We start from the raw sequence: 22,392 nt of genomic DNA, 5'->3' as shown, positions 1-22,392 counted from the left end.
AATGAAATAGTGCCGCAGCTTACCACTTTCACAACTCTTTTTAAGGCTCTTTCCGTATTTCGAATAAAGCAATTGATACCTTTTTGAACAGACTGGAATGTAAGCATTATAAACCCGAAAACACATTATCACATTGCATTACATCTTCTTCTTTCGTATCAAAGCTTGACTTTATTGACCCATTCCAGGCGACCCATTCATAAAAAAGAGCTAGATGGAATGAAAAATTCAATTCATTTCTACTTGTTTATAATGCGTGACTTTCGCTTTCCAAATAGATATCACATGTTAAATTTGGGTGACGGAAAGCTGCGCACTACTATTTCATTGTACACAGCTGTATGTACGAACATACAAGATAATCATAGCCAAGAGCAGTCACACGCATAAGAGGAATACGATCTCCTATCTTTAGGCGCAGCCTTTACGAAAACATTTATTGCTTATGTTGTTGATGAACTCATGAATATGACTGCACACTTTTCTTTGGATCAGAAGCTGCTTTATGCAAAATTCAATATTAAATGAATATGTACATACATACATATATATATGCGGCCACCTTCTGTGGCTCCACACTGAAGTTGGGCAACATCACCGAGGCCCATTCCACTTTCTTCAGCCAGTCTGCTGTTGGACTGACTTCCTGGCTGGCGTTCTGCCGACGGAGTATGTGCCCAGCACTCCTCTTTTCGGCATAGCTATATTTTTTGGTTTGGGCGCTGGTTGATGGTAAGCCATCACCCGCCGCTTCACCGGAAGGTTGAGCAGCCGCAATATTGCTTAGCTGCCCTACCATGGGATCAGTTTTGGATGTTGGCTTTCCACCCATACCAGGTTTAGGATGTAACCCACCCGGATTCATACCCGCGTCCTTCACCGTGCAGGTCTCTCCTGCGGGCTGGGATGTGTGTAGGTGTTGTGTAGGGATGGGATTGTGTGAGCTACCTAATGAGAGGCGCCACCACAAGCGCATCGTCAGTGTTGCTGCGTCGGGAACACCCGCTGGCTGTCCGGGAATGCTTATTTCGGTACTCTCCCTCAGAGCCAACTTAGTTAATGCTCTTTAAGATGCCCGCTTATTCGCAGCTGCCCTACCCACTGGGGTAGGCCGTTCGCTATCCGCAACCTGCGACCCGTCCGGTGGCCTCAGCTAGGCCCCCTCTGAGCCACCTCAAAGCCCAATAGGATCATCGGACTGTATGACGATCTTAATCGTCCTGTGGACAATTTCACGGAAGCTTGCAACAAGGCCTTCATGGCAGCTTGCCCCTCAACCAAACCAAGAGGGAAAATGAAACCCCCCTGGTGGTCTAAACATATAGATACCCTCCGGAAAGACTGCAGGACTCTCTTTAACACAGCCAAAAGCAGCAGCGAGGTAGCGCACTGGGAAAATTACAAAAGTAAGCTAACCCTATACAAAAAAGAAACAAGGAGAGCAAAAAGGGCCTCTTGGCAAACATTTTGATCCGAAATTGAGGACACGTCAGAAGCCGCAAGGCTACGCAAGAACCTGTCAAAAACATCCCCCCTTGGTGGGATATCTCAAGAGAACTGATGGTACGTGGACAAACTCTAGTGAGGACTCCCTACACATTCTACTCGATACTCATTTTCCTGGGTGTACGACCATCAAGCCGGCAGACACCCCAAGTGAAGGCCTGGAAACCTCTATGGGGCACATCCTCACAAAACGGAATATTAGCTGGGCAGTAAACAGCTTTAAATCCTACAAATCACCTGGCCCGGACCAAGTCATTCCGGCTCAGCTACAAAAAGCCGGGGACATGGCCATCAACTGGCTGCAAAGTATCTTCAGGAAGACACTGACAGTGGGAAAAATCCCCCGCGCTTGGCTAAAGGCTAAAATAGTCTTTATCCCTAAAGTAGGGAAACCCTCACACACAACCCCAACTCCTTCTCAAAACCTTTGAAAGACTAGTAGGGCTGCAGCTGAGGACAACCATTAATCCTCAGTGGCTGTCAGGCGCCCAACATGCCTACCGAAAAGGGAAATCCACGGAAACGGCACTCCATGAAGTAATCTCGGCGGTAGAGAAATCTCTACACGTCAAAGAATACTCCTTAATCGCTTTCCTAGACATTGAGGGAGCTTTTAACAATGTCATACCGGAAGCCATCACAGAGGCCCTGACTGACCTGGGAGTGGATTGTCACTTGGTGATGCTCATAGATCAATTGCTCACATGCAGGACAGTGACATCATCAATGGGATCGTCCACTCAGTCAAGGTATGTCAACAGAGGCACCCCGCAAGGCGGTGTCCTGTCTCCCCTACTATGGAACATAGCAGTCAATAAGATTCTGTGTGACCTGGAAGGGGAGGGCTGTAAGGTGGTAGCATACGCGGACGACGTTGCCATTATCTTCTCGGGAAAATTCCCTCAAACACTCTGCGAATTAATGACCGCGAAGCTCGCGCGACTGTCAGAATGGACAAAGTCGCGTGGACTGGGAATTAATCCCTCTAAAACGGAACTTGTGTTGTTTACAACCAAATACAAAATCCCGTCCCTCAACCCCCCAATACTAAACGGATGCAGGCTCTCCTTCAGCGACAGTGCCAGTTACTTAGGGTTGGTAATTGATAAAAAGCTCAGCTGGAACCTGAGCATCAAANTACTCGATACTCATTTTCCTGGGTGTACGACCATCAAGCCGGCAGACACCCCAAGTGAAGGCCCGGAAACCTCGATGGGGCACATCCTCACAAAACGGAATATTAGCTGGGCAGTAAACAGCTTTAAATCCTACAAATCACCTGGCCCGGACCAAGTCATTCCGGCTCAGCTACAAAAAGCCGGGGACATGGCCATCAACTGGCTGCAAAGTATCTTCAGGAAGATACTGACAGTGGGAAAAATCCCCCGCGCTTGGCTAAAGGCTAAAATAGTCTTTATCCCTAAAGCAGGGAAACCCTCACACACAACCCCAAAAGACTTCAGACCAATAAGTCTATCGTCCTTCCTTCTCAAAACCTTTGAAAGACTAGTAGGGCTGCAGCTGAGGACAACCATTAATCCTCAGTGGCTGTCAGGCGCCCAACATGCCTACCGAAAAGGGAAATCCACGGAAACGGCACTCCATGAAGTAATCTCGGCGGTAGAGAAATCTCTACACGTCAAAGAATACTCCTTAATCGCTTTCCTAGACATTGAGGGAGCTTTTAACAATGTCATACCGGAGCCATCACAGAGGCCCTGACTGACCTGGGAGTGGATTGTCACTTGGTGATGCTCATAGATCAATTGCTCACATGCCGGACAGTGACATCATCAATGGGATCGTCCACTCAGTCAAGGTATGTCAACAGAGGCACCGCAAGGCGGTGGAACTACTACTATGGAACATAGCAGTCAATAAGATTCTGTGTGACCTGGAAGGGGAGGGCTGTAAGGTGGTAGCATACGCGGACGACGTTGCCATTATCTTCTCGGGAAAATTCCCTCAAACAATCTGCGAATTAATGACCGCGAAGCTCGCGCGACTGTCAGAATGGACAAAGTCGCGTGGACTGGGAATTAATCCCTCTAAAACGGAACTTGTGTTGTTTACAACCAAATACAAAATCCCGTCCCTCAACCCCCCAATACTAAACGGATGCATGATGAAGGCTCGCCTTCAGCGACAGTGCCAGTTACTTAGGGTTGGTAATTGATAAAAAGCTCAGCTGGAACCTGAGCATCAAAGACAGAGTGAAGAAGGCCACTATAGCCCTCTACACTTGCAAGAAGGCCATTGGGCTAAAATGGGGCATGAACCCAAGAATAGTCCAATGGATCTACCTAGCAATTACTATTGCCAATACTGCTCTACGGAGTCGCAGTGTGGTGGACTGCCCTATCGAAGGGGACCATCACTAACAACTAGGCAAGGTGCAGCGTACTGCAGCCCTAAGCATCAGTGCTCGAGACTCGTGTTGTGGTTGCCTACGCGATTTACGATATGATACGGACGTCTCGGAACTGGAACGTCCATTCCTCGTCCGTCTTTACCGTCGTTAGGCAGAATCTCTGAGACCGGTTACCCACAGTGTAGTGTGGCCAGTACGCAGGTAGGAAAATGGAAACAAAATCGTCCCCATAAAAACGGACTACTGCGTTCCAAGGTAGTATACAGATACCCCCTTTGAAACAATCATCCCTCACAAAAACAACTGGCTTGAGGGACCACCTGGTCCAAAGGGAGCCATTCGAATCTTTACTGATGGCTCAAAGCTGGACAACAAGGTCGGAGGAGGAATCTACTCCGAACAGCTGAACATAAGTTCAGGCTCCCGGATCACTGCAGTGTCTTCCAAGCAGAGGTCATAGCGATCAAGGAAGCTTTGAGCTGTCTTCAGGAACTAACCCCTGCGGCAACTCACATAAATATCTATAGTGATAGCCAAGCTGCAATCAAATCACTGAATGCGATAACAACAAGCTCGACTACCGTGGCAAACTGTCGCAAATCTCTTCATGAGATGGCGTATCAGTTCGTCATCAGCCTAATATGGGTCCCGGGCCACCAGGACATTGAAGGCAACTGTATAGCAGACGAGCTGGCCAGAGCTGGAACAACAATCCCCCTTCTCAATGATAAGGAGGATATTAGTATGCCAAATGCAGGCCACCTGCAAGCTCAAAATAAAAGAACATTTTAAACAACTAATAAATGACAGATGGCAAACTGTGCCACTATGTCGCATAACTCGGCAAACATGGCGTAACATTAATAGGAAGCGCACCGATGAGCTCTGCAAACTCAGTAGGAGTAGGTACAGCTCAGTCATACGCTCCCTTACGGGACACTGGCTAATAGGCACACATGCAAACAGGCTGGGCGCCCCATATAACGACTTCTGTCGAAGCTGTAGAGATGAGGACGAGGAGGAGACTGTGGAACACCTGTTCTGCTCCTGCCCGGCTCTCAGTAGAAGGAGACTCCAATACTTGGGCGCTCCCTTTCTAAATGACATTTCGGACATGTCTACAATTAGTCCCAGAAGGATCGCAGGCTTCGTAAGGGCATCCGGATGGGATAATGGATAAAATAGGGTCTCACGAGGGAGAAGGGAACAAAGCATGCGGTATCACAATGGGCCGAAACCGGCCTAGGTGTGTCGGGTCTCTGACAACCCCGACAGCCGCCTCAACCTAACCTAACCTACATATATATAAATAAATTGCACTAGGAAATATTTTTATTTAAAATTTTTTCTTTAATTTTTCTTTATGGTTGCTCTTGTCTCACTGATAAAGAATAAATATAACTTGTCCATTTCCTAGGTAAGACGGAGTCACAATTTAAAGTTGAGTTTTATTTTTGAGTAAAAAATAAAACTCAACGACTAATTATTATTTCTTGAGTTTTATTTTTTTTTGCTCAAAAAATAATCATTATTCATTGAGTAGTAAAATATAACTCAAAATTAATCATTATATTGTGAATATTTTGATATAACTTGACAGGTAATCATTATCGTATAATTTTTGTATACCGCTTATAATGATTACCATCCCTGCTTTGAAGTAATATAAAGTAAGTACAGATCTTACAATTTTGGCGGCTCTCAATAATATCCCGCGAAATATAACGGCAACAAATATAGCAACAAAAGTTGTATTTTATAAAAACTTTTACTTTCAGAGCTTTTTGATATATGTATTATGTTTTTAATGTAGGTTCCTCATCTAAAATGATTCGTAACGCTTTAAAACATGTTACCAACAAGAAACTCGTGAAAGAATTGAAAGCAAAGCTAGATCTAGCTTAAAAGAACATAAATTAAGTGTTCGAAGTCTGAGAAAAAATCCAGTTTAGCAAAGAAACCATGGGGCAAATTGAATACAATGTATAAAAAGCACTGGAGTTGGCCCTGATACATATATATGGATATAAATCCTGTGATCCGGAGGGAGCCAAATTTTTTTTTTCGCAAAAACTTTAGATCTTATGTAAAACGACTACCTAATGAAAAACAAAACCCTTTAACTGACATTAAAATCTAATAATCATGCTGAGACACGTATCATGGTATGTGCATGCTTTTCGTATTACGAAGGTGGTATAGTACCCGTGCCCGAATCGATGGTGAATCAACATGTCTTTGTTTTTATATAATAAAACAACAATGCTGCCTTATATNCTTGGGCTCCCCGCTCTCTGAGCGCCTCTTCTAAATTCACCGTTTTCGGAAATCCGAGCCCCTGCTTTAACCCTCTACAGCCTGTGAGGGACACGTTCCCTCACAATGTATAATGTTTTTATTGTACATAATAGTCGTTAAGTCATTTGTAAACAGATAGTTACAAGATTAGTTGTAATGGGTCGTCAAAAACACTTTAGTGGAAAAAAAAAAGAAAAAGAATCAAAACTTTAACTCCAAAAGAAGAAAGCTATTCTTATGCGAGGTAAATAGTAGGTTCCTCATCTAAAATGATTCGTAACGCTTTAAAACATGTTACCAACAAGAAACTCGTGAAAGAATTGAAAGCAAAGCTAGATCTAGCTTAAAAGAACATAAATTAAGTGTTCGAAGTCTGAGAAAAAATCCAGTTTAGCAAAGAAACCATGGGGCAAATTGAATACAATGTATAAAAAGCACTGGAGTTGGCCCTGATACATATATATGGATATAAATCCTGTGATCCGGAGGGAGCCAAATTTTTTTTTTCGCAAAAACTTTAGATCTTATGTAAAACGACTACCTAATGAAAAACAAAACCCTTTAACTGACATTAAAATCTAATAATCATGCTGAGACACGTATCATGGTATGTGCATGCTTTTCGTATTACGAAGGTGGTATAGTACCCGTGCCCGAATCGATGGTGAATCAACATGTCTTTGTTTTTATATAATAAAACAACAATGCTGCCTTATATGAAATAGAAAATGCCTTTGATTTGTGGCTTTTCGTCAGGAAAATTACCCAAAACAGACCCTATTGATAGTTCTAAGGGGTTTTATGCAATGTTTTCTCTTGCTTAGTTCCCAGATATGAAGTATGGGGAAAGTTTTTGTAGAACAGTTAAAGAAATCAAAGCAAAAGTTTAATATTTGGGGGTCCTGCCATATTTGTGGAGATGAATCCCCCAGGAAAGACGCGAACATAAGGTTACATTTTATGGCAGGACTCTGAACTTTTTATACCCGGTAATCGAAGAGTAAATGGGGATGTACATATGTAACGCAGAGATGGAAACGTTTCTGACCCCACAAAGTATATACATATATAATTGATCATAACCAATAGACGAGTCGATATAGCCATGTCTGTTCGCCCGTCCGTCTTGTTGAGCGCCTGGAGCCACCCAATTTTGTATGCTCGTCACAACTTTTATACCCGGTACTAGGTACTACATTTGTACCTTAGCGGTTTTTTGTCAAATTTTACATGTTTTCTTCATGTGTCATCTACATCAGGAACACTACTCACGCCAACACGCTCCTTTAGCTCGCCACCCTCCCCTCCTATAAGCTGCGGGACAGGGTGGGTTTAGCCACTGCAAATTAATTTCTTCATTGTGGCTATAACAATGATCCAATCGGATCCCAATTTGGTGATCTGATAGATATGGCCATTCCCTACGGAATGGCGTTTTTAGTTATCTTTTATCCTCAAAACGGTAGGTTTGGGAGGTTTTCGCCTTTTTGCGGGGGCGGAAGGGGGCGGGGCTAACTTTTTAAATACACTGGTTTCAGTGTGAGCATGTAGCAGTCTGGATGCAACATTTGGTGGCTCTAGCTCTTATAGTCTCTGAAAACTAGCCGACAAACAAGACGGACAGACGGAGAGACAGACATGGCTCTATCGACTCCGTTTATTGATGCTGATCAAGAATATATATACTGTGGTCGGAAACGCTTTCTTCTGTGCGGTACATACAACCGTTATTCGCACAAATACAATATACCCTATTTACTCTTCGAGTACCGGGTATAAAAAACAAAAACTTCGAATCTTGACACTCTTTGCCCGCCGGGTATCTAGCTTAGCATTCTAAATAATTTCAAAGCATTTTAATCTTTTTGAACATTCCCATTAATCGCCAATACGAACCGTGGCCCTGAGATATTATTCAATATTCCTAGAAGGTTTTAGGCATGTTGGTTGTTATACAACCACTCTTCTCAATCATCAACAGCAATATTCAATCAATCTGTATTTCTTTTGGTGCATCATTATAATTTTCTTCTATACATTGCCTAATAAATTTACTCCGATCAAAGCCCAAACGATAGCTTGAAAGTTAAGTTACTAAACGAAAAAGAGTTTATGATACAATATAATACACATACTCTAAATAGTCAGAACGTAACACGTTTCTCGACCGATAAAATATTACAAATTCTTTAAACTCAATCCAGACTGATTATTCATTTGTTATCGCATATGAGAAATGACTGGTTTGTGTAGTAGCAGCATAGTCATACCCAATGTTGACCACGCTTGTCCGATAACTTAACTAGCAGACTTGGCCAATCTTGATCAGACTCTTGAGATAATAGATTACCTATTAATTGCTCCGGTGCTTGGCCATGGATCTCTACGAAGCGTTCTGTGGCAAAAACGGAGCTGAAGCCCTCGGACATAAAAGCAGACAAATACTGTTAGCCAAACAATCAATCGCTGACTACAGACCCCGAGACATGGGCACCCGAAGACTAGTAATCCAGCTGCAGCTGTTGTGCTCCCTGGTACTCGTCAGCGTCAGCGCCAGTACCAGTGCCAGCTTTAGTGTCAGCCTTGAGCATCAACCAATACCCATGGCCCCCGTGAACTATGTTGCCGCATCGAGACTGCGTCGCTTAGCGGTAGAGTTCTTTGACTGCTATGAGAACATTACGCTGGCGGACATATCAATGGAAATGAATCAGGATCCCCGGGCGCTTCCTTCCGCGCAGGATCTAGAGTGCCTGGCAGACCTGATGCTACTCACAGAGAACCTGGGCTCAGCAAAGATCTGGGCACTCAGAAGTACATTAAATTTCTACATTTATGCTGGGATACCCTTTGATACCCTATCTTTTTTATTCCTTCAATTCTAAAGTGATCGATTCGTGGGGCTCACTGCCTTCAGGAGTCCTCTACGGAAACTTGAGAGACCTTGGAAACTACGACGAGTGTCTCAAGGTTGATCACGCTGTCTCCACAAGTCACAGCGTCCGGGGAAAGTACTGCTTTGCCAAGGTCTCGCTCGCCTCGAGCATTTCGTCGCTACTCAGCATGAAGGCAGCGGTCTGCTTTCCTGCATCCTGCTCAGCTGCTCACATGGACACAATGCTGCGAAGGCTGTTCGAGAAGTTGCTCAACGTGGAGATTAGTTCGGACCTGCAGTTGGTGGATGAGAGCACGTGCAGGACTGCCGAGAGGAAGCCCTATGATGGCCTCACCATATTCACCATGTAAGTTACTATCTATGCTGATATTGCTGGGTAGATTTTCTTACTCACATCCTTCCAGAGTTGTGCTATCGGTGTTGTGTGCTTTGATGGTCCTATCCACGTTGTATGACTATTTATTCATTGAGGATCAGAGTAAGTGACTGAACAGAGACTGAACCAGGTTTAAAATATATTTTTAGAATTATGCCTTAACTTCTTTTTCGTAGAACAATTTTCACCGCTCGTCAAGGCCTTCTCGGCGCGTGCGAACTCGCGTGTACTCTTCCGGATTGTGGACACCAAGTCGAGCCCCAATATTATTGACTGTCTTCACGGAATGCGTTGCCTGTCGTTCATCTGGGTGGTATACGGCCATGACTATCTAGTGGCTGCCATGGGACCAAATTTGAACTTGATCCAAGCATTTACTGTAAGCCCCGACTAACTGCCAAACACAAAAAAAGTTGAATTTATCCGCTGAACTCGATTTTTCTTGCCATAGTGGACCAAGTCTGCCTACAGCATGCTGATTCAGTATGGGGTTTACTCAGTAGATACCTTCTTCTTCCTGAGCGGATTGTTGCTTGTGGTAATCGCTCTGCGCACCATGGAGAGGTATGTTTTTACTATCATCGTCGTTATGATCAGCAGAATACTAACCGCTCGTATGCTGTTTAGGACAAAAGGAAAACTCAACATACCCATGATGTATCTGCATCGCTATCTGCGACTCACACCCGTTCTGGCCATGGCCATTCTCATCTACATGAAGATCCTGCCCATTTCAGGTGACGGACCGCTTTACGGTTCAGTTACTTTCGACAATTATACCATCTGCGAGCAGACTTGGTACTGGTCGCTGTTGTATGTTCAGAATTACGCCACGGACACAATTGTAAGTTGCCCAGGACAATGCAATAATGACATCTGATGCTTCATCTAATGGTGTTTCGAAATCTTCCAGTGCTTGGGTCATTCCTGGTATTTGGCTGTGGACATGCAACTATACATTATTTCACCTCTCCTTCTGATTGCCCTGTACAAATGGGGCAAAAAGGGAGCGGCTGCTATCTCTGTTCTAATGCTGCTACTGGCTGCGGGCCTTTTTATCACAATGGTCATTGGCAAGCACTCCATGTAAGTGAGGACACTATAGGACATAGCAAATCGATGGATGCAGATGAACGGATCGGGCCAGGCCTTTGGGCCGTTGCCTTCTCCCGCTTGGGATTTCTCCCTGCAGGCATTTGGGGAGTGCCTCTCTCGTTTTTGTTTTTGTTGTTGTCAATATTTAGTAGTTTATCCATTTAATTCCCACGAGCTGCAGAGAATGGGTACGGTCCACCCCGGCAGAGCTCTGCGTTACCCGGGTAAGGCATAATTTTAACAGGGGGCTGCCAAGTCCCTGAGCTTTCCGTTCACGACTAGGCTAGTTTTTATACCGGGCCCCCAGCCAGGCTGACTCTTGGCACGGGTCGAGTGACACCTTAGTCCGGCCCGGTCTGAGGTGAGTGTTGGGGCTGGGATGTGGGTAGGTGTTGTGTAGGGATGGGATTGTGTGAGCTACTTAATGAGAGGCGGCACCACAAGCGCATCGTCAGTGTTGCTGCGTCGGGAACACCCGCTGGCTGTCCGGGAATGCTTATTTCGGTACTCTCCCTCAGAGCCAACTTAGTTAATGCTCTTTAAGATGCCCGCTTATTCGCAGCTGCCCTACCCACTGGGGTAGGCCGTTCGCTATCCGCAACCTGCGACCCGTCCGGTGGCCTCAGCTAGGCCCCCTCTGAGCCACCTCAAAGCCCAATAGGATCATCGGACTGTATGACGATCTTAATCGTCTTGTGGACAATTTCACGGAAGCTTGTAACAAGGCCTTCATGGCAGCTTGCCCCTCAACCAAACCAAGAGGGAAAATGAAACCCCCTTGGTGGTCTAAACATATAGATACCCTCCGGAAAGACTGCAGGACTCTCTTTAGCGCAGCCAAAAGCAGCAGCGAGGTAGCGCACTGGGAAAATTACAAAAGTAAGCTAACCCTATACAAAAAAGAAACAAGGAGAGCAAAAAGGGCCTCTTGGCAAACATTTTGATCCGAAATTGAGGACACGTCAGAAGCCGCAAGGCTACGCAAGAACCTGTCAAAAACATCCCCCCTTGGTGGGATATCTCAAGAGAACTGATGGTACGTGGACAAACTCTAGTGAGGACTCCCTACACATTCTACTCGATACTCATTTTCCTGGGTGTACGACCATCAAGCCGCAGACACCCCAAGTGAAGGCCTGGAAACCTCTATGGGGCACATCCTCACAAAACGGAATATTAGCTGGGCAGTAAACAGCTTTAAATCCTACAAATCACCTGGCCCGGACCAAGTCATTCCGGCTCAGCTACAAAAAGCCGGGGACATGGCCATCAACTGGCTGCAAAGTATCTTCAGGAAGACACTGACAGTGGGAAAAATCCCCCGCGCTTGGCTAAAGGCTAAAATAGTCTTTATCCCTAAAGCAGGGAAACCCTCACACACAACCCCAACTCCTTCTCAAAACCTTTGAAAGACTAGTAGGGCTGCAGCTGAGGACAACCATTAATCCTCAGTGGCTGTCAGGCGCCCAACATGCCTACCGAAAAGGGAAATCCACGGAAACGGCACTCCATGAAGTAATCTCGGCGGTAGAGAAATCTCTACACGTCAAAGAATACTCCTTAATCGCTTTCCTAGACATTGAGGGAGCTTTTAACAATGTCNAGGAAAACTCAACATACCCATGATGTATCTGCATCGCTATCTGCGACTCACACCCGTTCTGGCCATGGCCATTCTCATCTACATGAAGATCCTGCCCATTTCAGGTGACGGACCGCTTTACGGTTCAGTTACTTTCGACAATTATACCATCTGCGAGCAGACTTGGTACTGGTCGCTGTTGTATGTTCAGAATTACGCCACGGACACAATTGTAAGTTGCCCAGGACAATGCAATAATGACATCGGATGCTTCATCTAATGGTGTTTCGAAATCTTCCAGTGCTTGGGTCATTCCTGGTATTTGGCTGTGGACATGCAACTATACATTATTTCACCTCTCCTTCTGATTGCACTGTACAAATGGGGCAAAAAGGGAGCGGCTGCTATCTCTGTTCTAATGCTGCTACTGGCTGCGGGCCTTTTTATCACAATGGTCATTGGGAAGCACTCCATGTAAGTGAGGACACTATAGGACATAGCAAATCGATGGATGCAGATGAACTATGAACCAGTTATATTTTCTTAATTATTTCAGTTTTTCCCATACCAGCGATGCAATGCCAACGATATACTTTTCCACGCACACTCGGGCCTCGCCATATCTTGTAGGTATCCTCTTCGGTTACTTCTTGCACGCGAACCGGGGCGTTGCGGTAAAACTTAACCGCACTGTGGTTTCCCTGGGCTGGCTGATAAGCCTTGCCCTGCTCTTCACCTGCATTTTTTCGTTATATGGATACCACAACAACAACAAAGCTCTGCCTATTGTGAATGAGGCCTTCAATCTGACACTGACACGCATTGCGTGGCCCCTGGGGCTGTGCTGGGTAGTGTTTGCCTGTATGCACGGCTATGGCGGCCTGGCCAACAGCTTCCTATCGTCGCCACTGTGGCAGCCTCTGTCGAAACTTTCCTACTCCGCCTACATCTTTCACATGTTCATCGAGAGTCTCAACGGTGGCATTACGCGCACCAACACCTTCTTCAGTGACTATCAAGTGGTAAGTACAGATGTCATTTGATTGCGCGGAGACAGCTAAATACTTTCACCTGACTCTAGATGCTTCGTTTCTGGGGCGACTTTGGTTTGACACTGCTGCTCGCCTTCTTCGTTTACATTCTAATCGAGGCACCATTCGGTAATCTGGAAAACCTCTTGCTGTCCACTCACAGGACCAAAAAAAAACAGCCTGACCTCGACGCGCAGCAAAAGACCGTCGGGGCCATCGAAGCACCAGCGACTGATTCCACACCTGCTCCTGCTCTAGTGACGATCTCGCCCCTGCCTGAAGTAAGAACCAAAGAGAAACCAACGAACAATTAGTTTTAAATTTTCATTTTAATAATAGTTTTAAACATTTTTTTCTATTAATATAACATTAAAAGGTACATACATATAATGTAAATAAGGAAATTTTGTTCCCTTCATTATATATATGTTAATTCCCTGCATATTATTGTAATTTTGAGAGAACATTCAAGACCCACAGGTGAACACATCATAGTTTCGATTTTGAAACACAAACTCTTTGAATCTTATAAAAATGGCATATGTACATACGTGCATAATTTACACATTCATCTTTTGCAAGTTTAAATCAAATTTAAAGTCTAAAGTATCACTTCGCATATCGTATACAAAATTAATATGCGTAATGTGAAGCTGAAACGCGTCACAACTTTTATACTCGGTACTCCCAGTCAGTGTTGGTGGGAGAAGTGTTGCAGATGTAGATGACAGATGTAGAACAAATTTTAAATTAAAAAAAATACATGTAACGCACAGAAGAAAACGTTTCGGACCCCATAAAGTATATATATTCTTGATCAGCATCAATAGCAGAGTCGATACAAGTGTATTTAAAAAATGAGCCACGCCCCTTCCGTCCCCGAAAAAGGGCGAAAACCTCCCAAATCTACAATTTTTAAGATAAAAGAAAACTAAACTAAAACTAACTAAACTAACTAAAACGCCATTCCGTAGGGAATGACCATATCTATCAGATCACCAAATTGGGATCCGATTGCATCATTATTATAGCCAGAATGAAGAAATTAATTTTCCGTGGCTAAACCTACCCTGTCCCGCAGCTTTTGTTGTTTTTTTCACATTTTCTTTCACACACAGCTTCGTGTAGTCAGCGGCCTCTGCCTCTGCAGCGAGTCTGCAGTGTGTGTATCTAGGGAAGGGGGGCGAGCCAAAGCAGCGTGTTGGTATGAGAAGTGTTGTAGATGTAGATGCCAGATGAAGAAAAAATGTAAAATTTGCCAAAACACCGCTAAGGTGCAGATGTAGTACTGAGTGCCGGGTATAAAGTTGTCACGCGTAAGAAAAGTCTCACACGTCCCTTCTCGTTTTACCTGTATTTGTTAATAGTCTTTCCTTGGCAAGAAATCTTCCAGCTTTCTCTTTTTTTCCAAGCCATATCAAAAACTATCGCATGGTGTTGACTGCCACGCAAAAAAAAACTTTCGCATGTCCACTTTTCTATTTTCCTTTCACAAAAGTCAGATCCAATACAGAGCCTGCATGTGTGTCAATGTTTCTTCTGAAAATAACACTGCCATCAGTTGCCAGTATGTAACCCGCATTATTCATAGCCTGCCTAAAAAAGGTTCCTTTCCTGGTATTGACTGAGTCTCCAAAAGCATTGTGTATTGCATCGAAGTCTTCTACTATAACGCATCTTTCAAATGAATCAAGGTTCTCTAAGAGCCTGTCTGTTGTCTGCTTAAAAATGGTGAGTGGTATCAGAGGTTCAAAGTATGCAGATGAGATGAGTAGATTTATTCCGTCTCCACTAGTTTTTGCTTATATCTTGATTGGTTTCAAAATGAGTTTTTTTAGATTTAAATCCCTTTTATGAGCGATGGCCACCGCTCCACTGCCATCTTCTCTGTGTTTTTCAATAAGATTATAATTTGCTATTAATAATAAAATTATATATTTGCTATTTTTCTAAAACTGAGATCATAATAGAATACCTCCGCCAGAATGGTAATGATGACGTACTCACTGTTAAGGAAAAATTCTAGATCATTATACCCGGTACTCGAAGAGTAAATAGCGTTCTCTCATTCACACTCTGCATCTGCTTCACTCGGCCCCTGCCTCTGCCCTCCCCCTGCCGATGCCTCTTCCTACCACTAAACCACCCCGTCCCGAATCTTATATTTGTTTGTTTTTTTTGTGCGATCGCCGCGTCTGCCTTTTGCCGCTAGTCTGCAGTATGTGGGTCTTGGGAAGGGCGGCGAGCGTGTTGGTGTGAGAAGTGTTGTAGATGTAGATGACAGATGAAGAAAAAATTTAAAATTTGACAAAACACCGCTGAGGTGCAGATGCACTATTGTCACAATGACCAGTTTTGGTGGCTGTTTACGCCAAATTAGCGCAAAGGGCTTATGGCCGGGAGCAATTTATATTTTGTATAAGTAAAATGAATTTGTAGCATTAAGATATTGAACTGTTGCATTTACGACATACTCACAGAAGTTTGTTGCTATAGAACATACATGTAATATGTGAATACGATAGATAAAGAGGAAGAACATGCATTTAATAGGTGAATATCGAAATTGAAAAGAAGAAGAGATTAAATTGATTTGAATTCCGACTCGGTCGAACAGCAGCACTTGGCTTTTTATTTCGAGATTTTGATTCTGAACTGCGAGGAGTTGCGCAAACAGTGGCCAAAAGCTAATTTTTAAAAGTTAAAACCAGACTCGGGTTTTAGCGCTCTGTATTAGAAAAAGAGTGACCATCAAAGTTGCGTACAAGAAATTTTCATAGACTTTCGAAAAATCTGCTGTGAAACCTAGCGGTCATTATTGCACAGAATGTGCAGGGAAAAAGTACACATTTTATTGCTGTTATAAATGTCTCATAAATTGGAAAATACAATTAACTGATCCAATATTTTTGATGCATTTTATCTAGTAGGCTTTTTACTACGTGTTCTGTTATTTGAACGATATCTAGTGGTTGGCGATTACAAATGTAAGGGGTGAGTCACTTTTCAACTTCATCCTACACTCCAACCTAATTATTGGTAATCGGGGTAATGACCCCACTTTTATCATAAAAACCGTCAAGAGGTTATTGACCGCACTCTATTGTCTCACAAACTGTCAGACATAATGAAAAGTTGGAGAGTCCTAGAGGACCACTCCTTCTCCGACCACAGGTACATCGAGACAATCCTATCGCTCGAAAGCACCACACCCACTAGCTATATAAACCCAAGAAAAGCCAACTGGGATACGTATAGTGCAAAAATGGAGGACTTACTCCCCCCCCCCCCCCCCCCCCCCCCCCTAGCCACAAAATGCCCGGACACACAATCGTCTTGTGGACAATTTCACGGAAGCTTGCAACAAGGCCTTCATGGCAGCTTGCCCCTCAACCAAACCAAGAGGGAAAATGAAACCCCCCTGGTGGTCTAAACATATAGATACCCTCCGGAAAGACTGCAGGACTCTCTTTAACACAGCCAAAAGCAGCAGCGAGGTAGCGCACTGGGAAAATTACAAAAGTAAGCTAACCATATACAAAAAAAAAATAGGGAGAGCAAAAAGGGCCTCTTGGCAAACATTTTGCTCCGAAATTGAGGACACGTCAGAAGACGCAAGGCTACGCAAGATCCTGTCAAAAACATCCCCCTTGGTGGGGTATCTCAAGAGAACTGATGGTACGTGGACAAACTCTAGTGGGGACTCCCTACACATTCTACTCGATACTCATTTTCCTGGGTGTACGACCATCAAGCCGGCAGAAACCCCAAGTGAAGGCCCGGAAACCTCGATGGGGCACATCCTCACAAAACGGAATATTAGCTGGGCAGTAAACAGCTTTAAATCCTACAAATCACCTGGCCCGGACCAAGTCATTCCGGCTCAGCTACAAAAAGCCGGGGACATGGTCATCAACTGGCTGCAAAGTATCTTCAGGAAGATACTGACAGTGGGAAAAATCCCCCGCGCTTGGCTAAAGGCTAAAATAGTCTTTATCCCTAAAGCAGGGAAACCCTCACACACAACCCCAACTCCTTCTCAAAACCGTTGAAAGACTAGTAGGGCTGCAGCTGAGGACAACCATTAATCCTCAGTGGCTGTCAGGCGCCCAACATGCCTACCGAAAAGGGAAATCCACGGAAACGGCACTCCATGAAGTAATCTCGGCGGTAGAGAAATCTCTACTCGTCAAAGAATACTCCTTAATCGCTTTCCTAGACATTGAGGGAGCTTTTAACAATGTCATACCGGAAGCCATCACAGAGGCCCTGGCTGACCTGTGAGTGGATTGTCACTTGGTGATGCTCATAGATCAATTGCTCACATGCAGGACAGTGACATCATCAATGGGATCGTCTACTCAGTCAAGGTATGTCAACAGAGGCACCCCGCAAGGCGGTGTCCTGTCTCCCGATGATACCTTGTATCGTCAGTTATTCTAAGACACACTGGACCTTCCCCTCCCGACATTCCACCATCGTATGCGCCTGCTGCAACGGTAATAGAAGAGCCCTTTTAAGGGAGTTTGTGAGACGCTTAATTACTGGCGCTTCGAGCGCGTTGACAGTCTTACCTGTTTCAGCGCACCTGACCCTTAATTAGGGAGATTTTCGGAACTTGTGTTGTTTACAACCAAATACAAAATCCCGTCCCTCAACCCCCCAATACTAAACGGATGCAGGCTCTCCTTCAGCGACAGTGCCAGTTACTTAGGGTTGGTAATTGATAAAAAGCTCAGCTGGAACCTGAGCATCAAAGACACAGTGAAGAAGGCCACTATAGCCCTCTACACTTGCAAGAAGGCCATTGGGCTAAAATGGGGCATGAACCCAAGAATAGTCCAATGGATCTACCTAGCAATTACTATTGCCAATACTGCTCTACGGAGTCGCAGTGTGGTGGACTGCCCTATCGAAGGGGACCATCACTAACAACTAGGCAAGGTGCAGCGTACTGCAGCCCTAAGCATCAGTGGAGCTCTGAGCACAACACCAACGGATGCGCTAAATGCTATACTATGCCTGCAGAGCCTTGACCTTGCAGGTAAGGAGCAGGCAGAAATGGCAGCAATCCGTCTTAGAGACTCTGGCCAATGGGTGTCACATCACACCGGTCATGCGTCCATCCTAAATGGAAACAAAATCGTCCCCATAAAAACGGACTACTGCGTTCCGANATAGCAGTCAATAAGATTCTGTGTGACCTGGAAGGGGAGGGCTGTAAGGTGGTAGCATACGCGGACGACGTTGCCATTATCTTCTCGGGAAAATTCCCTCAAACACTCTGCGAATTAATGACCGCGAAGCTCGCGCAACTGTCAGAATGGACAAAGTCGCGTGGACTGGGAATTAATCCCTCTAAAACGGAACTTGTGTTGTTTACAACCAAATACAAAATCCCGTCCCTCAACCCCCCAATACTAAACGGATGCAGGCTCTCCTTCAGCGACAGTGCCAGTTACTTAGGGTTGGTAATTGATAAAAAGCTCAGCTGGAACCTGAGCATCAAAGACACAGTGAAGAAGGCCACTATAGCCCTCTACACTTGCAAGAAGGCCATTGGGCTAAAATGGGGCATGAACCCAAGAATAGTCCAATGGATCTACCTAGCAATTACTATTGCCAATACTGCTCTACGGAGTCGCAGTGTGGTGGACTGCCCTATCGAAGGGGACCATCACTAACAACTAGGCAAGGTGCAGCGTACTGCAGCCCCAAGCATCAGTGGAGCTCTGAGCACAACACCAACGGATGCGTTAAATGCTATACTATGCCTGCAGAGCCTTGACCTTGCAGGTAAGGAGCAGGCAGAAATGGCAGCAATCCGTCTTAGAGACTCTGGCCAATGGGTGTCACATCACACCGGTCATGCGTCCATCCTAAATGGAAACAAAATCGTCCCCATAAAAACGGACTACTGCGTTCCAAGGGAGTATACAGATACCCCCTTTGAAACAATCATCCCTCACAAAAACAACTGGCTTGAGGGACCACCTGGTCCAAAGGGAGCCATTCGAATCTTTACTGATGGCTCAAAGTTGGACAACAAGGTCGGAGGAGGAATCTACTCCGAACAGCTGAACATAAGTTACTCCTTCAGGCTCCCGGATCACTGCAGTGTCTTCCAAGCAGAGGTCATAGCGATCAAGGAAGCTTTGAGCTGTCTTCAGGAACTAACCCCTGCGGCAACTCACATAAATATCTATAGTGATAGCCAAGCTGCAATCAAATCACTGAATGCGATAACAACAAGCTCGGCTACCGTAGCAAACTGTCGCAAATCTCTTCATGAGATGGCGTATTAGTTCGTCATCAGCCTAATATGGGTCCCGGGCCACCAGGACATTGAAGACAACTGTATAGCAGACGAGCTGGCCAGAGCTGGAACAACAATCCCCCTTCTCAATGATAAGGAGGATATTAGTATGCCAATGGCCACCTGCAAGCTCAAAATAAAAGAACATTTTAAACAACTAATAAATGACAGATGGCAAACTGTGCCACTATGTCGCATAACTCGGCAAACATGGCCTAACATTAATAGGAAGCGCACCGATGAGCTCTGCAAACTCAGTAGGAGTAGGTGCAGCTCAGTCATACGCTCCCTTACGGGACACTGGCTAATAGGCACACATGCAAACAGGCTGGGCACCCCATATAACGACTTCTGTCGAAGCTGTAGAGATGAGGACGAGGAGGAGACTGTGGAACACCTGTTCTGCTCCTGTCCGGCTCTCAGTAGAAGGAGACTCCAATACTTGGGCGCTCCCTTTCTAAATGACATTTCGGACATGTCTACAATTAGTCCCAGAAGGATCGCAGGCTTCATAAGGGCATCCGGATGGGATAATGGATAAAATAGGGTCTCACGAGGGAGAAGGGAACAAAGCATGCGGTATCACAATGGGCCGAAACCGGCCTAGGTGTGTCGGGTCTCTGACAACCCCGACAGCCGCCTCAACCTAACCTAACCTAGTGGTTGGCGATGTCTTCTACATCTAGATGTAGTCCTGAGTGCCGAGTATAAAAGTTGTGACGCGTAAGCAGCGTCTCACACGTCCCTTCTCGTTTTACTTTTGACAAATGAGTTTCGACCAGGAAAAGTGGTCAAATGCCCCGTAGTGCACTGTGTGAATACACATAGAGATACACACACGAGACTACGAAACCAACTTGAAAAGGAAAAACAAATAAGTTATTTTTCGGCACAGCTGCCATGTCTCCACTTATAACTCTATGTTTATTCACACAGTGTACGCTAAGTACTCTAATGGAAAATATTTGCAACGCCAAGTCAATTGCCGTTATTCATTTGTATTTGTTGTATACATATTTATAAACGGTTATAAACACGTGTGTCCCTTTTGTGCTAAATGTATTTGAGAAATATATGAGCATAGAGAGGATACACAAAATCAATGTTTTATTTATTGGGGCAAGCTGCTTCATAGTCTCAAGTTTGAAGGAAGGGTCTGTAAGCTCAGAAGCAACACAAAAATGCCAAACGTCCCAAGCGCTAAAAATGCAAACGCATATGAAGTCGAGAATAGATACACGCATTGCCATCATGTATGTATGTACATATGTGTCACCGCACACATGAAATTACGAATCAGACTTAAAAGGAAAAACAAAACTTTGTTTTTGCGAGAGTCGCTGTGCGTTAAATGCTCAATAGAGCCAACGCCAAACTCTCTCAGCCGAAGACTCTCTCACCAAGAGCCGCAGGCACTGGGACCCAATCCCCTATACTGATTGTGCAGCCAGTTTTAAGTCGATTTGCAGCCTCTATGACTTGTTTGCTTAGTGCTAGTACTCAGATCGAACAAAGGGGCGTTAGAAAAAGCAGGGTTGATATTCGTATGGAACCGATAAGAAATTTTGCGCGCACAAGTAACTTTCTAGAGGCTGTACGCCAGGCAGTATTCAGATCGACAAAAAAAAACAGGCCGAAATAATCTAGAAAGTCAGACGAGAGTATTCTGTGGCATCGATAGAATTTTTGTGGTTTTGGTAGTATTTTGTTGTATTCGTAGGTATGTTGCTAGCACCTCGAAACAAAAATGCCACCGTGCTTCTAAACGAGCTTAAGGCCATCAAACGGCTAAGAAAGGAAACAATTATTATAGATTGGTTGGTTTCTATCCTGCAGATATGGGTTTAATCAAGGTTGTCGGCGCTTATATCGTTAATTGTCCTCCTCCTCCGATCATGCAAGAGCCGCCAATCCCACAAAAGCAATCTCCTGCATGGATCCTTTTTTCATTCATTTTGTTATTAACCTTTTATTAAATTTGCACACATTTTAAAAGAGGTAAACAAAACAACACAGCTGCCTGAGAAGTGTAACCGTATGGAATGCGGTTTTCACCTCTGGTCACACTCTGCTGCAAGCAAAATATATATCACAGTTAGATAGAAAGCGTGTTTTTCGATCTGAGTACTAGCACTAACCATATGGTGTAAATATAGTATATAACATATATAACCATAAACTACATAACCATAGAGTATATATGCCATACCATACTATATGGTTAGTGGAACTGCCTGGCGTACAGCCGCTGGAAACTAGTTTGTGCGCGACAACATTTCCTATCGGCTCCATAAGAATATCATCCCTGATTTTTCTAGCGACCCCTTTCTTTTGCGATCTATGTACTAGGTTTTAAAAAAAAAAAGTTTGTGTTGACGCATGAAGCAATTATATAAGAAGGGCGCGTCGCTAAAAAAAGGGAAGCATAACAATGTAAGGAGTGAGCTGATTAACCCTTTGATGGCATGGGGTTTAAAATTGCCCATTGCAAGAAAAGGAGTTGAAGTTTTCTTTTAGTCTAGTCTGCTAGATAATAGTCGTTACTTTTTTTTTTTAATATGTAATTGTTTCCTTAGGCTCTTAATTTTTTCTCTCTTTTATTCTGCAATAAATGAAATATCATATTGAGCGAAAAAAAATATGTCCGCGCCCAACCTTCCGCGTCGACAAGCAAAAAAAACACTTAACCCTAGGTCCTAGAGTATAGGGGGAAGGACCACGACGTACGCAGCCGACGACGGGCCCACGAAGCAATTATATATATAATATATATATAGATATAATAATAATAATATAACAATAATAATAATATTAAATATATAATTGCTTCATGCTATCTGATATTGTCATCGATGTTTTCTGCGGGTGGTGACGTTACGGCTGCCGTCCATGTCCAGTCTAGTATACGGAATGGTCTAGTA

At 44.3% G+C, this 22,392-nt stretch overlaps 1 protein-coding gene and 1 pseudogene across 1 annotated transcript; both read left to right on the top strand.

Moving 5' to 3' along the window:
• The first annotated feature begins 1,899 nt into the window (after nt 1-1,899).
• On the top strand, nt 1,900-5,173 carry LOC117591351 (annotated as a pseudogene).
• Nucleotides 5,174-8,584: 3,411 nt separating this feature from the next.
• Nucleotides 8,585-13,484, top strand: LOC117591350 (nose resistant to fluoxetine protein 6). Its single transcript, XM_034284578.1, has 9 exons — nt 8,585-8,989; nt 9,063-9,417; nt 9,476-9,549; nt 9,624-9,826; nt 9,899-10,011; nt 10,075-10,291; nt 10,361-10,533; nt 12,681-13,146; nt 13,206-13,484. Exons 1-9 carry the CDS (start codon nt 8,662-8,664, stop codon nt 13,467-13,469), a joined length of 2,193 nt encoding a protein of 730 aa, XP_034140469.1. The 5' UTR covers nt 8,585-8,661; the 3' UTR covers nt 13,470-13,484.
• Nucleotides 13,485-22,392: the final 8,908 nt, after the last annotated feature.

This window comes from Drosophila guanche, unplaced genomic scaffold (assembly GCF_900245975.1).
Source record: "Drosophila guanche unplaced genomic scaffold, DGUA_6, whole genome shotgun sequence".
NCBI lineage: Eukaryota > Metazoa > Arthropoda > Insecta > Diptera > Drosophilidae > Drosophila > Drosophila guanche.
Note: the sequence above shows the minus strand (reverse complement) of the source record. Positions and strands in the feature narration are given on the sequence as shown.

Coding starts and splice junctions, on each gene's coding strand:
- LOC117591350 (XM_034284578.1), top strand. CDS start 8,662: ATGGGCACCCGAAGACTAGTAATCCAGCTGCAGCTGTTGTGCTCCCTG. Junction 10,012..10,074: donor GCTCTGCGCACCATGGAGAG/GTATGTTTTTAC, acceptor TATGCTGTTTAG/GACAAAAGGAAAACTCAACA. Junction 10,534..12,680: donor GTCATTGGCAAGCACTCCAT/GTAAGTGAGGAC, acceptor TAATTATTTCAG/TTTTTCCCATACCAGCGATG.